The 16,495-nt window shown below is 44.8% G+C and overlaps 2 protein-coding genes across 2 annotated transcripts in view; one reads left to right on the top strand and one right to left on the bottom strand.

Annotated features, from left to right (window-relative positions):
• The window catches only part of MCTS1 (MCTS1, re-initiation and release factor), a 15,654-nt gene extending 12,374 nt beyond the window's left edge, over positions 1–3,280 (bottom strand). Inside the window, exons 1-2 of the mRNA XM_018560075.1 lie at positions 3,100–3,280; positions 357–509 (exon numbers count right to left, since the gene is read on the bottom strand). Coding sequence (XP_018415577.1) covers positions 357–509; positions 3,100–3,110 — 164 coding nt within the window. The 5' untranslated portion in view covers positions 3,111–3,280. The remainder of the gene's footprint in view (positions 1–356; positions 510–3,099) is intronic.
• Positions 3,281–10,630: 7,350 nt separating this feature from the next.
• Positions 10,631–16,495, top strand: part of CUL4B (cullin 4B) — a 43,387-nt gene continuing 37,522 nt past the window's right edge. The window contains exons 1-2 of the mRNA XM_018560085.1: positions 10,631–10,775; positions 11,063–11,455. Coding sequence (XP_018415587.1) covers positions 10,724–10,775; positions 11,063–11,455 — 445 coding nt within the window. The 5' untranslated portion in view covers positions 10,631–10,723. The remainder of the gene's footprint in view (positions 10,776–11,062; positions 11,456–16,495) is intronic.

Here is a 16,495-nt window from a genome sequence, read left to right as displayed (position 1 = left end):
GGGGGGGGGGCAGCCCAATGGCAAATATATATCTTGCCATTAGATTTTCCAGGAGATAAAAAACAGCTAGGTGATGTCAGACGGAAGGATCTGCAATTGATGACACATTAGCAGTGGCAAAGCCACCCAGGTGTGGGAACCACTTACCCTGATAAGTCGCTCTCTCGCTGGGCGGTAAGGCTGCAGAATCTTGCAAGGGAGCGATATTAGTCAGTGAGAGAGCAATTTCATAGGAAAAGGCAAATGGTCATTTATTAATTCGGTCACTAGTAAGGTGTCACCAGGGACCAGATTGCATATCCCACATCACCCTTAAACATCCAACAGTCAACAGTGCAGAGCTGTGTACCACTTACCATCGCACTATTTTCACAGGGTCCTTTTTTGGCATAATCTGGTTAAGCCATTGGTCTATTCCTGGAAACTGTTCATTCAGTTGGTTTTTAATGCCTTTTATTACTGAAGTTTTTAACTGAATGCAGTTGGACACATTTTCTTTTTCATCAAATCTGAAAGCACATTGAATAAAACATTAAAATCACATTGGCACAAAACAGTACCTATACCTGAAGAGGCTTCAAAATATATCCAATTCTAACCAAATGAAATATATATCGAAAGTTTAACTCCAGCCCAAACACTTCTTTACTTTAGAAAGCAATGAGGGAGGGTTATTATATTTGCCAGGTTTTTATTATGATCTGTATCGACATTGGGATGATTTCCCTTTATTTTCTGCCCAGGAGACCATTATTATTAGCATGGAAAGTGCGGGGAACCAGTGGCACGAGACATTAGCAGGCCACATGGCTAGATGATGAACATCTTCCTGATTCCATCTTTGTCCTGGTCTTCTGGGCTATGAGTCCTAAGCCACTTGTTTGGCTGCACCCCAATGCTGTGACTCCTGTGTACAGAAGTTACTTAATTTCAGCACAAATCCTGCCGAGCCTGTGCACCGAGCTGTGCATGTGAAACTCAGTGAACAGAAACAAAAAAGTGCTGACAGAAGTTTTTAAATGAAAAGACTTAACTTCCAATTTAATACACAGTTGAAATAGGTGAGCAGTTTTACCCGGCAAGGGTTTTGTATTTCCGGCCTTTCAGTTCTGAGATTTACACAGCTCTGTCGCACAGCACAGTGCTGTCTGGCAGGACAGAAGACCTGCACTGTAGTTAATTATCTATTACATACCTTGTCACTCCCCCAGCTTGTGACTGGACAGTGAAAGGTGAAGCAGCAGACTAATAAGTTAATCTGTCAGTCTGCTCTCTCCTCCTATCACCATGTTCCTTGTTAGCATAAGAGACAACTTGGCACCCTGGCTGTGCTTTGCTGTACAGGCGATTACAATAAATGTTAATAGCCGAATTTGAAAAAAAATACATTTAAAGCCCAATTGAAGCCTCAAGTTTTTTACTCTTTATGCAATCAGGCATTATTTATTTTTTTACTCAGTGTGTGCTTGAAACTGTAAGCACAGTACTCCAATCAGCACCGCTGCTCAGGAAGCATAAACGTTGTTTGTTGGAGCACTGTGCAGGGGGAAGTGTCAGAATGCCGGAAACCCGGACTGCTGCAATCTGTGCGAGAGCTGCGCCTTGACTCTCCCTTGTGCTGCAGACAAATGGAACCTTTTAGAGAATTATACCAGCTTTGTGTACGAGCTCTACCCCTTGCAATGTGATTATTTTAGCAATGGCCGTTAAAGCAGTCCACTTTATGTACAGCAACAAATGGTGGCTAGGTCTTTTCCCTGCCCCTTGTAGCACTGATCATGTGATGTACTGGCTATCCATTTGAATGAACTGTATGTACAGGACAGCTTTTCATCAATACAGACCACTAGTGAAATTAAGGATGTCATCTCACCTTGTATTATTTTTTCACAGCTTAGTAACTGAAACCGCACAGTATAAGCTGCTTTTTGAAGCTGAGATCTAGACTGACAGCACCCCCACCCCCTTCCTTATTCCCAACCACACTCTGCAAAGGAGGTGGCCGCTTGATTGACTGCTCCTTTTAAATTGACAGCTTTTGTCTTGCTGTCCCTGCGTTTTCCCGGCGCAAAACAAGGTTCCCCCCATTCCTGTGACCTCACTTGTGTCTAGAAAGTGCAAAGATAGTGAGACAAGAGCTGTCAATCAAGAGGCCATCTCCTTTGGAATGGTGGGGCTGTCACCATCTGCATTTCAGCTTCTGCTGCACACAGAAGCATGAGATAAAAAGCAACATACACTCTGGGAGTTGCGTGAATGGGTTGCAAAAAAAATAATACAAGGCGATACTTTAAAGGAGAACTATGAGGTGAGTGCTTTTCACTCACCTCATAGTTCTAGCCAACCTGTGACAATGAGACTGTCACAGGTTGGCTCAGTAGATCAGGAGGTGAGCAAACACATACCGGCGTTCGCTCACCTCTCGATCCTGTCACAGCTCTCTGCCGTGACAGGGAAGGGGCTGGATTCCCCCCTTCCCGCTCCGCTGACTGGCGGATTGGACAGGGGAGGGTACAGCTGGCTCTGCCTCTAGATAGGCAGAGCCAGCTGTCACTCACGCAGCTGGGCAGATCCAGACATAATCGTCGGGATCCGCTTCAGCTGCGGCATCACAGTATATTGCGAGCAGTAGCTTGCGGTGTACTGTGGCGTCTCAGTATACCGTGAGCTGCAGCTTGCGGTATACTGAGTTTAGGGGGATGGGAGGACGCTAGTTTGTGTCCTCCCGTTACCCTTAGGAGAACTATGGGGAAAAGCCTTAACCCCATAGTTCTCCTTTAAAGATTTTCACATTCCTTAACCTATGAAATGCCTTTTCATTACTCTCCACATCCCCTGCACCCCTTCCTCCTACAGATCTCTTGCTCTTGATCAGGGACATAAAAAGTAAAATATTACATAACTGTATTTTTCTCCACATTCAACCCTGCTGGCCTGGGCTCTGGCCCACAAGTGCCATTATGGTCAGCACTGTATCTGACCGACTTAGAATGCCAAGCCCTGTCTATTGGGAAATGCTTCTGCATGCTCAGACTGCCTGTGGCTAGAATAGATTCAGTTGTAGTCGCGAATGGTACCTTTCAGCTCTAACACACTCACTTTTTGAACATGGTGCTGTCTCCAAGGGCCCGCTGGCTTATGGAACGGTAAGGGGTAAAGGAGCACGTTCACATCCGGGGCACAACTAGCAGTGGCCCTCCGACCACGCCGCCTGCACAATTACACCGGTACTCAGCAGCTGCAAGCCTGGCAGAAGTGAGGTAACCCAGTGCGGAAGTTGTGAACTTTGGGCGGTAGTGACGTCATGGAGGCGGACTTCTTGTGTGGGCAGATCCTAAAGTGACAGTTGCTATAGAGATGGAACGCGTGCGTGTTAGTTGAAGGAAGTAATAGTTGCATGATGATATATATATAATTCTTTCTCGATGCATGGTGGAATGAGAGTGGTCATTTTTAGCAGTATTAATAAAATAAACATTTAATGATATTTGACGACGGTTCTATGTGTCTCAAAAGTCCCTTTTAGTTCCCCTTTTTTTGGTTTTAGTATATGATCGTTGTTCCTCCTGCGGGCTGCTGGGTGCTGGTGACTTCAGCCCCCTGCTTACTAGCTCAGCTATAGTGCACCAAGTGCATTAAATGTTTGCAAATCATTGGAACAGTTTATGTATAGTAAGTTATACAACCTTGCTATTTAGTCTTTAGTCTTTGCAGTGGTGTAAGGATCCTGGTGTCATCACACTCTATACACTGTGCATAGACTGTGTATGTGCATAGACCTGATGGCCCAAATTGGGGACAGGGATCTGTCTTAAACAATAACAGCAGTCCAGGGCCTGGATTACATATAGGGGTGAGGATGGGGGCTGGCTTTGTTCTATATTGCCAGTCCTCAAGCTCAAAAAATGGTGGTACTGGCAGTACTCCTATACAGGGCCTGGCATGGGTTACCTGTGGTCAGACTCATTCCAGAAAAAGTGCAAGAGAACAGTGCACCATCAGTCATATGCTGCTCAGAATTCAAGCTATGGGTGATTTACTCAGCACCACCCACCTCGACAAAGTTGATTGTCTAACTGAGCTAGGTAGAAAACTATCAGACAAACAGTATTTTCATCCTATAAGATGCATGCACTGTTTGGCAGTGTCATTGTATTTAGATAGCCATGGGTGCTGCAGTGATGCTGGTGACCTGAATACAATAGCCATCAGTGGAGATTGCTTCATCCACGCTGTTACCTTACATCTTTCCTCTGCTACCTCCTCCCTCTGAACATACCTCGGCCTCACTGTGCAGTCAATTGGCAGTAAAGGAGATAGAGAGAGGGAGGTATCGTATGTGATGTGAAGCTTCCTATTGAACAGTTCACGGCACAATCACTGGTGCATTATGTGACAAGATTTTCCCGGGAACTGCAGAAGGTGGCACACTCCTAAAGTGATATTAAAGTCAACAGATTTTTAAACTATTTCTAATGCTGATTAAACCATTTGCAATGGATGCTGCTCCTTGATGTTAGAAAGTTTTCGTTTCATGCAGAATCAGCTGGTTCCCTGAGCACTGGACCTGATACCCTGCTTAGGGTGGCTTTTTTTTTTGAAGGGTACTATGGAGCCACCCTTTTATGTGCTAGTAAGCTGTGTATGTTTCCACAAACACACAGGCACAGCAAGGCAAGCCTCTCTCTTGCTCCCTGCTCCCCATTCCTCTCTATTCCCTCTTCCGGCCCCGTTCACACGTCGCAAACGTTTTTGCAGCAGTTGCCACGCGTCAGTCCGTTCAATCAATAGGCTGCCACACACACAACAATCACAGCACAATAGCTCATGCAGCATTTTCAACTACAAGTGTGCCACTTTTTTTCCCGTGCGCGTCCACATGCTGGAAAAAGTGACGGGGCAGTGTGACTTTCATATATTTTGCAAAAGTTGTGCAACTAAAAACCTCTGTTTTTAACCCTAATAGAGCGTGTATTTTTTGCAGGCTAGCTAGTGAGTGTGCTGAGAAATACTTGCTTTTGTACTGTGTAAAGCCCTTCCGTGTGCACCTTGTTTGAAAGCGGGTTATGAATTGATGAGTGCGCTTGCCATTTGTTTCACTTGCTGGCTTTGGTGTCGGGACAAACTGGGGCCTACGGCTGCCATTGTGATATTCTGGGCTTCTGATGTGTCCCTGTATCAAAGTCCACAGGAAGAAGAATGTTTATTCATTTGAGTTTTTGTTCAATTCTTCTTTGTATATGAATTGCTTGTTTTAAAAAAACGATTGTATTGAGTCAGCCCAACTGATGTTTTTTATATTTTTTCACTACACTGCACCTACAACACACGTGTGATTAGGCCCTTGAGGCTCCAGTATCTATTTAATTATTTTGGCAGTGTTTGGACACAAAAGACCATTGAGAATTTTCAACTCCATACCAGACTTTGCTACATTAGTGAAATTTGTCCAAATCCGATTTTTTTTCTCTTCTATTTGACAACAGATGTGACCCACCTGTTCGGGTCTGAACCCAATTAGACATATGTGTGAAAACATAATAAATAGACCCCTTAGTGTTGTAAAACATTATGTTTTTACATATAAAATTTTACATATAAAATGCCTTTCATAGCCTACGACACCTTTTTTGATTAGTTTTTGATGAGTAAAATGTACCACAACTCCAACATAAAGTTGCTTCCTGTGGGCGCAGGAACCATGGAGCCTTACCATGGGATCCTGGGAAAGCTGAGGTTTTCAATTCTCATGAGAAGATGCTCCAGCACTGTGCAGGAAGGCCTAGCGACATAATGGATGCTGCGCTCTAAGGTGAGAATTTTATAAAATGTTTCTTTTATTTTTTTTCCTGCTTTCTTCTTGTGTTTTTAATTTGGGGGCAGCTTTAAGGCTGGGTTCACACCTAGGCGTATTGAATATGCGTTTTGTCGCGTGTTTTTACCGCAATTCGATTTGCGGAAAAAAAAGAAACACGCATTTCCGAGGGCTACCTGGCTGTATCCCAATGGATACGCGCGGCAAATACGCTCCTGTACTTCTTTGGGGCGTAGGGCGTTTTGTAGCGCGTTCATACTGCCTGTAATACGCCCAGGTGTGAACCATACCCATAGGAAATAATGGGATTTCGGTGTTTGAGCGTTTTGCAGAGCGTAGGAAAGCGCTACAAAATGCCCAGGTGTGAACCAGGCCTAAAGACTCAAAGCTAACGTATTCTTTTTTTCTTTGAATGTTTTTTTTTTTTTTTTAAGAAAATGCATACGGAGGATTTTCTTGGATGACATCAACACTATAAACAGAAACAAAATAATCAGTATTAAGCAAGATGGAAAGTGTTTGGTATCCTTTGGATGGAGCACTGCTTAATGCAATATCATAATGATGGAGAGCCCTGTTATGCAATGTCATTGCGATAATTGCTTTTCTATAATACCTGAAATAAAGGATGCAGACAAACTTGCATGAATATAGCACTGCACATCTCACAGGATAAGTAACCTTCTTTTACCTCTTATACCCCAGTTCTTTTTGCTATAGATCACATTATCCTAAAATGCAGCTTCCTAATGCTCTTCATTGCATGGACTGCCCAGTGCCTTAAGGTGCCCACACACCTTGCGATAATCGTACGATAATTGCGGGAAATCCCGCGATCGTACGATTATCGCAAGGTGTGTGGAAGGCGTGTGACGTCTCCTGCTGTCAGGTCACACGACTTATATCTTATGAACATGTTCGAAAACCAGCCGAACATCGTACGATTTTCTGCTGGTGTGTGGCATGTTCGCAAGATAAAAGCCGCACGGGCCGATGTGCGCAAGCGCACACTGCCCGTTTACCATTGCGGTCATCGGAAGCCCGCCCGTAAGAGTGGCGGGCTTGCGATCATTGCAAGTACGATCTGCCTGTCCAAGATAGGCAGATCATGCGTTTTTTTAATTACCTTACAACCATCGCAAGACAAAAGTCTTGCGATGGTTGTAAGGTGTGTGCCCAGCTTTACATAGCTTACTCTTTTACCTTGGTCCTGATGTTTGCACACCCCAAACTCCATTTACTTCAATTGTAAAGTTTGCCAACAGCTTTGTAGATGAGCAGTTCAAAACTGACAGAGCAGTGAACAATAAGAAATAAAAAATATTTTGACTTAATCATGCTAAACTTTTAGAAAAATAACTGGCAAAAATGTAATCATTCAACAAATACACTGCAAGCACAATTAAGACCTATTAGAGTAGAAATGTGCAGATTTCATTTTATGGCTGGCCACATCAGAGCCCTGACCTCAACATAACTGAAGGTTTGTGGGATCATTTCAACAGGGATAAAGGCACAAATAAGTTAAAGAGTAGGTCAGGGCAAAATTAAAAAAAAATGAAGTGCATCACTGTAATACATGCACATTTTCCCATGTTTTATCCCTTTAAAAGACTCTTCAAGTGCAGAAAAATACTAGCTTATCTTTCAGAAATGCACTCGGATCCTATGACCTGTTGGGGGCTGAGAGAATATTTGTGGACTGAGTGGTGTCAGCTTTGCCCAGTTGTCTTTTTCTTAACAACTTTAACTCTCCCACTTGTCTCACCATTACAACATAGACATTAATTATCCTGTAGTCCAAGATAAGATATAAAAGGGCAAATTAGACTCCTTGAGATAACACAGAAATTGTGTACAGGACACAGGACTGCTCTTATAATCTGACATGGTCAACAGTCATGTTTTTTTTGCACTTATCAAACTGATATAACAAACAGCTTGTAATGCTTTATGTAACAGACCAAAAGGTTGTTCTAGTGAAAAAATGAAAAAAAAATATTAATTAAAATTAATTAATTTATTAATGGAAAAAAAAATATTTCACATAGGAAAGAATTAGGGTTTTCATTGCTGATTGATTGTCCGCTTTTACCTCCATGTATGTCCTGGTGATCATTTGAAAAGGGATAGAAAGCTGGACAAAACCTGGTTGTGCCTACAAAAAGGCAATTCCTTGTTCAATCAATCAGTAACTCCAGGAATATGGGTTGCAGAATTCATATGGAAATCTTAATTTTCCTTAAAGAAATCAATGTTGTTGCTTGGGAAGTTTAGTTGAACTTTTACAAGAAAAGATAAAACTTGCCTTTAATTTCAGCTGCCTTCAGGGCCTCAGTTTTGTGGTGTAAAGTGGCTACATGTCAAATCAGATTTCCTTGGTTCTCGCAATTCTCTGGTACTCAGCCAGGTTGCCTAGCCCCTCCCCTACAAATGTATATGAATGCAAAATCCCATTGAAGCAGGTCAACTGCAAGTCACATGCACCTGCCAGTGAATTCAGAATAATCACAGAAACATGCCAAACTGATGCCATTGACACAAGCCCTGACAGCAGTTCCATTTCAGGGGCAAGCCATGTATGGTACATGCCCTGGACGCCACTTGAAGCCGGGGCACCACTCCAGGGACCTGTGGTCAGGGGAGGCAGAGCCTCACCTAGTACTATGGAGGAAAAAACTGTCAGCTTCAAATCTGAAACTGAAAGCTTTTTCTCCAATCAGATCGGCTTCTAGCAGGTTACACAGCAGGGAAAGCCGGGGGTCCCCGCTGTGTAACCTGTCATGGACGGAGCGCTGCCTGTTAATTACAGGCGGCGTGCATTCCCGTTTTGACAGCAAAGAGGGGAAATGCCTCATCGAGAACGGACTCCACTGCACGTCACTGCACCACTCCATGAATCAGCAACCAACCACCAACAGCCAGCAGGGAGTTGAATTATTATATTGGGTAGAACAACACCGCTGGTGATTGGTTGCTAGGACCGTCCGCCATCCTAGCAGCCAATTAATCTCGTGCTGCCTCCCCAGTCCCTGCCCTACCCAGCATTCAGTTCTGCATATTCATTGAGGTGCCTTTGCGCACCCGCCTGAGTCCGCAGCATACCCCTTTACATCAGATTCCCCAGGGATCCCCCTTATATCGCAGCCCACCCCCTTACATCCAAGTCTCTGGGGGCACTGATATAAAGGGATACCCTGATGAAAGGGGGGACTTTGGACACTGAGTCCCCCCTTACATTGCAGTCCCCAGAATTCCCACTTACATTAGAGTCCCCCTTTGGGAGTCTCTTTAGGACTTGGATGTAAAGGGGGTCTCTGGGGATACTGATATAAGGGTGGACTCTGGGGACTGTGATGTAAGGGGGGACTTACCAAAGTCCCCCCTTTCATCACAGTCCCCCCTTATATCAGTGCCTCCAGGAGACTTGGATGTAAGGGGGGAATCTGATATAAGGGGGAACCCTGGGGACTCTGAGGAAAGGGGGGACTCTGGACACTGAGTGCCCCCTTACTTTACAGTCCCCAGAGTTCCCCCTTACATCAGCGTCTGATGCAATGAAAGACACTGATACAAGGGAGGACTCTGATGTAAAGGTGAACTCTAGGGAGTCTGATGCAAGTGGGAACTCTAATGTAAAGGGGGGCCCCGATGTAGTAGGAGGCTCCAAGGACTCTGATTTAAGGGGGACATTGGGGACTCTGATGCAATGGTAATTCTGAGTTTAGGGGGAGCTCTAGTGTAATGAGGAGCTCTAGGGATTCTTATGTAAGGAGGACTCTGGTGTAGGGAGAGACTCTGATGTAAGGAGGAGCTCTAGGGATTCTAATGTAAGGGGGACTCTGGTGTAAGGAGGGACTCTGATTTAAGGAGGAGCTCTAGGGATTCTGATCTAAGGGGAACTCTGATGGAAGGAGGGACTCTGATTTAAGGAGGAGTCCTGGGGATTCTGATGTAAGGGGGACTCTAATGTAAGGAGGAGCTCTAGGGATTCTGATGTAAGGGGGACTCTGCTGTAAGGAGGGACTCTGATTTAAGGAAGACCTCTAGGGATTCTGATGTAAGGGGGACTCTGATGTAAGGAGGAGTTCTAGGGATTCTGATGTAAGGGCGACTCTGGTGTAAGGGGGGACTCTGATGTAAGGAGGAGCTCTAGGGATTCTGATGTAAGGGGGACTCTGCTGTAAGGAGGGACTCTGATTTAAGGAAGACCTCTAGGGATTCTGATGTAAGGGGGACTCTGATGTAAGGAGGAGTTCTAGGGATTCTGATGTAAGGGCGACTCTGGTGTAAGGGGGGACTCTGATGTAAGGAGGAGCTCTAGGGATTCCGATGTAAGGGGGACTCTGGTGTAAGGAGGTACTCTGATGTAAGGAGGAGCTCTGGAGATTCTGATGTAAGGGGGAATCTGGTGTAAGGGGAGACTCTGATGAGAGTTTGACTTTTATTATTGTAAAGTTATATAACAAATGGATGTCAGTTTTTGGAAAGGGGCGAAATTCCAATGCTTGCCACGGGCACTATTTCCCGTAGCTACGTCTCTACCTGACAGGGTCTCTTTAAAAACATGGCACATTGAACGTACAAAGCTACTGAAGATGATATATATGTAACAGAGTTTTGACAGAAATGCCATGCCTTGGCAGCGCACATATTCCTCCGCTTTGCCGCTGCAAGCGTGCACGACCCAGGAGAAAGAGGCGGGGCAGAACGGCACGCAGATGACCTCACGGCACGAAGCCAACCAATAGACGCCCTGTCTCGCTTCGTGACATCATGGACAGGGAAGCAAACACCCCCAGGTTGGCTCCTCCTCCTGATCCTCAGCACCCCGCTCAATCCCTCCCAGTCCCTGAACTCCCCGCCGGGACCAATCGGAGCGGCAGCTCGGCGAGGGAAAGGCGACGGATGAGGCCCGCACGGTCGGGCATTATGAAAGACCTCGCCGCCAGCCCTTCCGGTGAGTGAAAGGGACGGTTGCGCGTCTCGGGGGGAGGTGGGGGAGCAGCCCCGTGCCGCCGGTGGCCTCTTTAGGCCGCTCTACCCGAGATGCCTTGAGAGAGGAAGTGAGGCCATCTTTTCTCTGGTGACAATAAACAAGCGGAGAGTGTGGCCTTTACGGAGCGCACAGCCAGGCCGGGCCCTTGTCAGAGCCGGGGGGTGGGACCAGGAAACAGGCAGGACAGTGTCCAGGCTCTCCTTCTTCGTCCGGCTATTACATGTCTGCTGTGTTCATGTTCCCCACAGGTTTATCGTCCCCCAACCCTCCCGCTCAGGAGGTCAAGGCAGAGGGAAACAGCAGCTCCAAGAAGAGAAAGTTAAATAACAGTAACAGCAGCGAGAAGGACGACTTGGACTCCATCCCTCCCCAGAAGAACTCCTCATCCTCTTCCAACCACATCCAGAAGAAGCTGAGATTTGAAGACAGCCTGGACTTTCTAGGACTCGATGTGAAGATGGCGGAGGAGTCTCCCTCCTCTTCTTGTTCTTCTGCTACCCCACTGAGGAGTAAAAACCTGCTCATCTCTCCGGTGGCTGCTGGCCATCATGCCAATGGGCTCACCAAAGCCTCCCCCGTCTCAAGCTTTGCCAACACAAAACCTGGCTCAGCCAAGAAGTTAGTCATCAAGAACTTCAAAGGTAGAGCACGTTAACCTGTCTCTGACAGATCGGTTGTCTGTGTTCGTAGCTGCTGCGTTTTGGGGTTTGCGTCATTGATTGTGTGTATACACTGGCGGTGATTGCGTGCAGCCTCAAAGTTAAAGTGTACCTATGGTCAGAGGTTAAAGCTGTTTTACGCAAAAACACCCTTTCAGTGCCCCCCACCACACACGGCAAGGGTTAAATGCTTGTTACAAGAGAGCTATGGGGTAACCTTTTTATCCCATAGTTCTCTTAAGGGTCACGGGAGGACATATACTAACTTCTTCCTGTGACCCAAAGCTCAATATATAGCTCACTATATACTGATGGCACCGCAGCTGGGGTGGATCCCGACAATACTGCCATGATCCACCCAGCTGGCTGATTGACAGCGGGCTTTGTCTATCTAGAGGCAGAGCCAGCTGTGCCATCCCCTGTCCGTTCCTCCACTCAGTGCTACGGGAGCAGTGGAATCCCTGCGGGGAGCGGTGGCTGATGGTCATCGCTCCCTGCAGGGAGATGATCGGAAAAACTGCAATACTTCATCTATTGCTCTGTCATGCTTCCTTTACACTGTGCCACTGGTCCCCCGAAACTTGTTCTCTAAGGCACTCTGGCTGGCCGTCAGTGACAGATGTCATCACATACAATGCTGGACCAGCAGTCCCACATTGGATGTGAGGACAGTGTGGGCTTGCCTACAGCCTGGAGCACTGGAGAGAAGAGGAGCATAATGTTACCAGCACACTGTCGTGCCATCTTCCTAAATACCTTCATTAACAGTGATTTATCAAATCAAAAAGCTATAGCGACATTTCAGAATGATGCAGGGTCCCTTCATCGGGCAAAGTGAGGTGTAGTGTGACTGGTCTTGTATCCGCCCCCTCCTGTAGTTTTCTGTAGGCAGCCTGTTGTGATTGGGGCCTGCTGGATACCTCTAAAGGTGCCCATACACCTTACAATTTATCTGCAGATTTTCTGTGGTCAGATGGAAAAAGTGCAACAGATTGGCCCAGGTGGAGATTACTCCACACACACAGTTAAGTGTAGATGGAGGAATCTGTTGCACCTTTTCCATCTGACCATAGAAAATCTGCAGATAATTGTAAGGTGTATGGCCAGCTTAATAGCTCCGCTCTCTGCACAGGCTATGTGCACCTGGGTTGATGTCCCTACTACTTTTACAAGTGTTGTTTCTGAGTTTGTAAATGCAGTTGGTGCACACACTGGAGTTGTATCTTTTGTGGCAAATAAAGAATATATTTAAAGAGATTGAGGGAAATTTATCAAAACTGGAGCAGCTGTGCATGGCAGCCAATCTTCTTCATCTTTCATTTTCAAATCTTATCTGAACAAACTGAAGAGATATGCTGATTGGTTGTCCTGGGCAACTGCTCCAGTTTCGATAAATTACCCCTCTTAGTGTCTAGAGTTCAGCTTTAAAATGACTTGTATGTGGTTGTAATGGCTTCTGTCATGCTTGTTGTCTATTTCATTTCCATTAGTCCCCAAATCTATCTGTTGATCCTGCCAGATAAATCCTTAGGAATTCAAATCCTTTTGGGGATGGTGCTGAAACGTGCTCTCTTACTTTGCCAATAACATTGTCACCCTTGGTGAAGAGCTGCTTTTTAAAACTACACCTTCCTGCCTCCTTTCTAGCTCTTCCTGCCTCCCTTCTAGCTCTTCCTGCCTCTTACAGAGAACCATCAGAGACTACAGTAAGAACTGGGCGTTGTAGTTAAAAACGCTACCCAGGCAGCAGGCAAAGATGAGGTTTTTGGCGTCACTGCAGCTTGGTTATAAAAACAGTAGGGGTGCACCAAAATGAAAATGTCAAAACCCAACCGAAATAAAGAAAATGTCTGATTGAAAACAAAAATGTTTTTTATTTGAACTTTTTTTTCAATTTTATTTTTATAAACTTTTTAAAAATTATTTTTTTATTTGATTTGATTTTTTTTTTTTTTTTAATTAAATGTTTTTATTTTTTGTTTGTCTTCAAAGAACTTTTCTGGAAATATTAGGGGTCTAAACAGACCCCTGATATTTCCCTTTTTTTAATTTTATTTGGAATTTTTCAGCAATAATAAAACAAATCAGACAGTCAGCTTAAAGGAGAACTATGAGATGAGCGATATCCACTCACCTCATAGTTCTAGCCGACCTGTGACAATGAGACTGTCACAGGTCGGCTCAGTAGATCGGGAGGTGAGCGAACACATACCAGGTTCGCTCACCTCTCGATCCTGTCACGGCTCTCTGCCGTGACAGGGGGAGGGGCTGGATTCCCCTCTCCCCGCTCCGATCTGCCAGCGCTGACTGGCGGAACGGACGGGGGAGGGGGCGGGTACAGCTGGCTCTGCCTCTAGATAGGCAGAGCCAGCTGTCACTCACGCAGCTGGGCGGATCCCGTCATCTACGTCGGGATCCGCTCCGGCGTCTCAGTATACCGCGAGCTTTAGCTCGCGGTATACTGAGCTTAGGGTAACGGGAGGACGCTAGTTTGTGTCCTCTCGTTCCCCTAAGGAGAACTATGGGGAAAAACACTGACCCCATAGTTCTCCTTTTAAATGTAAGAGCAAAACTAATATTTCCCTTTTTAAAATAGAAAAAGAGATTGAGAACACAGTCCTCAATCTGTTTTTCTGCAGCTCCTGTATATTTACTATAACCACAATTATGAATGAACAGGAGGTGATGTAGATCACTTCCCATTAATTCATAATTGAGGACACTGTAAACATACTATGTCCTCAATTATTTACAAACACTCAGCGATCGCTCATCGCTGGGTGTTTGCACTCGCTCTCCTTCCTGACAGCTGTCACAGGAGGCTGAGCGAGCGTAGAGCTCAGCCTCCGCTGACAGCGCTGACTGTCACCGCCCCCACACACCGCTGTCCTCTTATCTGTGACAGGAGGCTGAGCTGTGTGGGAAGAGAGATGGCGGCCGCACACAACACTCTCCACCCACAGCACTCGGCCGCCTGTGACAGTTTCTCTCCTCTGGGCTGGGACACAAAGGAGCGCACAGCGTGGAGGAGAGAAAGAATAGGCGCACTGCTGTATCGGCCAGAAAATTGCACTTTCGGCATTATGCCAAAAGTGCCATTTTTGGCTCATATATCGGTGCATCTCTAAGAAACAGTGTACAGAGTGTTTCCTCAAAAGGCAGTTTTAAAAGAAAGTATACTTTATAAAATAGGGTATAGCAAACCACTATATTAAATTCAAGAGGAAGCAGAACAACCGTTTATGTACTACAACAAACCCAAATTTGAATATGTAAAGTTTGCGGACTACCTATGCATTGCAAGGGTCAAGTACGCATTTTGTCTAGGGGGCTAAAAAAAAAAAAAAGCTGTTACCCGATTGCCGGTTCTGCAGCGGTTGACAGTCGCCTCTCTTCCCCTCCACTGTGGCTATTGAATGTCCCTCAGCATCATTGTGTCTAATGCAATGGACCTGCATAAGATGTGATGACATCAGTGGGAGTAGCTCCCCTGCAAGCATGAGTTTTCCTTTTAACAGTACATCATTTTAGAAAATCTAATGGTAAACCCTAAAACCAAAGTCACTGCTGTGCCTTGTATCTGGATAGCCAGTCAAGTCATATTCTCTGGATTAGTATAACATTTGTGTTATTCCTAAACCAATGTGCATGTAAAAATCTCTTACAGAACCTGGTCTGAAATGACAAAAAAAGGTTTGGGTGCCTTTTTAGATCTCCTCCTTTTAAAGGCCAACTAGAGGGAAACATAGTTTTATGGTAACTGTAGGAGGCAAATACTTGTAGTAATAGTATAAAGTGTGAATTGTGCAGCGCTAGAAAATAATAAAGTGCATGATATAAATATAAATATGTAAATAATATAAATATATATATATAAATTAGATAATATGAAAAATCTATAATATTCAGTGTCTATCTATTTAAATATAAATAAAAAGTGTATCCACAGTGTAAAATATCCAGTATCAGAATTATATACAGTGTCAAAAAATATATAATATATAATATTTTCACTCTTGTGTCTTTCAATAATAAGGTGATAAATTAGTGTCAAAGCATTTTTGTGAACAGCTGATAACCAGCATAAAACTTTACAATAGTCCCAAATGGTGATCCATTTATCGTAGAAATTAGAAAACCGTGATATAACTAAAAATTGGATCCGATGAACACTTCAAGCAAATATCTCCAGTTGGTGAATCAGTTTGTGAATTCTTCCCACACCACGGTGTTGTCAGTGTTTTCAAACTGCCCCCTTTTGGGTGTGTACTCACCCCGCAGTTGAGGTAATGAAGCAAAAATCCCAAGTTAGAGGGTCCACATCTCAAATGTTTTCTTTTGGTAACATTCGGCCCGTTATGGGTTTACATAAAAAATAGAAACCTCCTCATGGTGTGGTATGCATAAACGTTTATTTATAAAAACATAGAATCACTCACAGTTTAAAATCGGAAAAACCGGCCGGTGTAGTGTAGCGTCTCACTCGTCTGCTACTTCCTGGTATAGCGTGGTATCGAATTAGAATAGACCCGCCCCGACACGTAGTAATAGTGTTCAATGTAATCCCTCGTTATTAGACAAGCCAATTGTTTGTATTTACTCTACGTTTATATGAGGGCCAAGCTGTCCAGCAAAAGTGACAGTTGCAGGTCTTCGGACGAGCCATATAACACTATCAAGGGTGCTAATGTTGGTCGTCTTTTTATATGGTATAGAAAACCTTTTGTCCTTTTCGTTTTTGGATAGAATAGGGGAGGGTTAGAACCCATGTCAAGTTTTCTGTGGCCCCCTTCTTTGGGAGATTCACTTTTTCTGTTTGCCCTGGTTACCATGGTTCTTGAGACAGAAAGTGATGTGATGCCAACATTTCTGAGATGTCACCAGAAGGGGTCAGGATAAATCTTCCAGTGAGAACATCTGTTCCAGGAGCAATTGTCTAACGGGTAATTCCCCTGACTTTGTAGATCTTTCCTTTTGTGTGTCTGAGACAGGAATAGACGGTAAATCTCCCCAAAGGGACAT

The sequence above is a fragment of the Nanorana parkeri genome, unplaced genomic scaffold, assembly GCF_000935625.1.
Source record: "Nanorana parkeri isolate BGI_ZX_2015 unplaced genomic scaffold, ASM93562v1 scaffold431, whole genome shotgun sequence".
Lineage (NCBI taxonomy): Eukaryota > Metazoa > Chordata > Amphibia > Anura > Dicroglossidae > Nanorana > Nanorana parkeri.
This window is presented reverse-complemented; position numbering and strand designations above follow the sequence as displayed.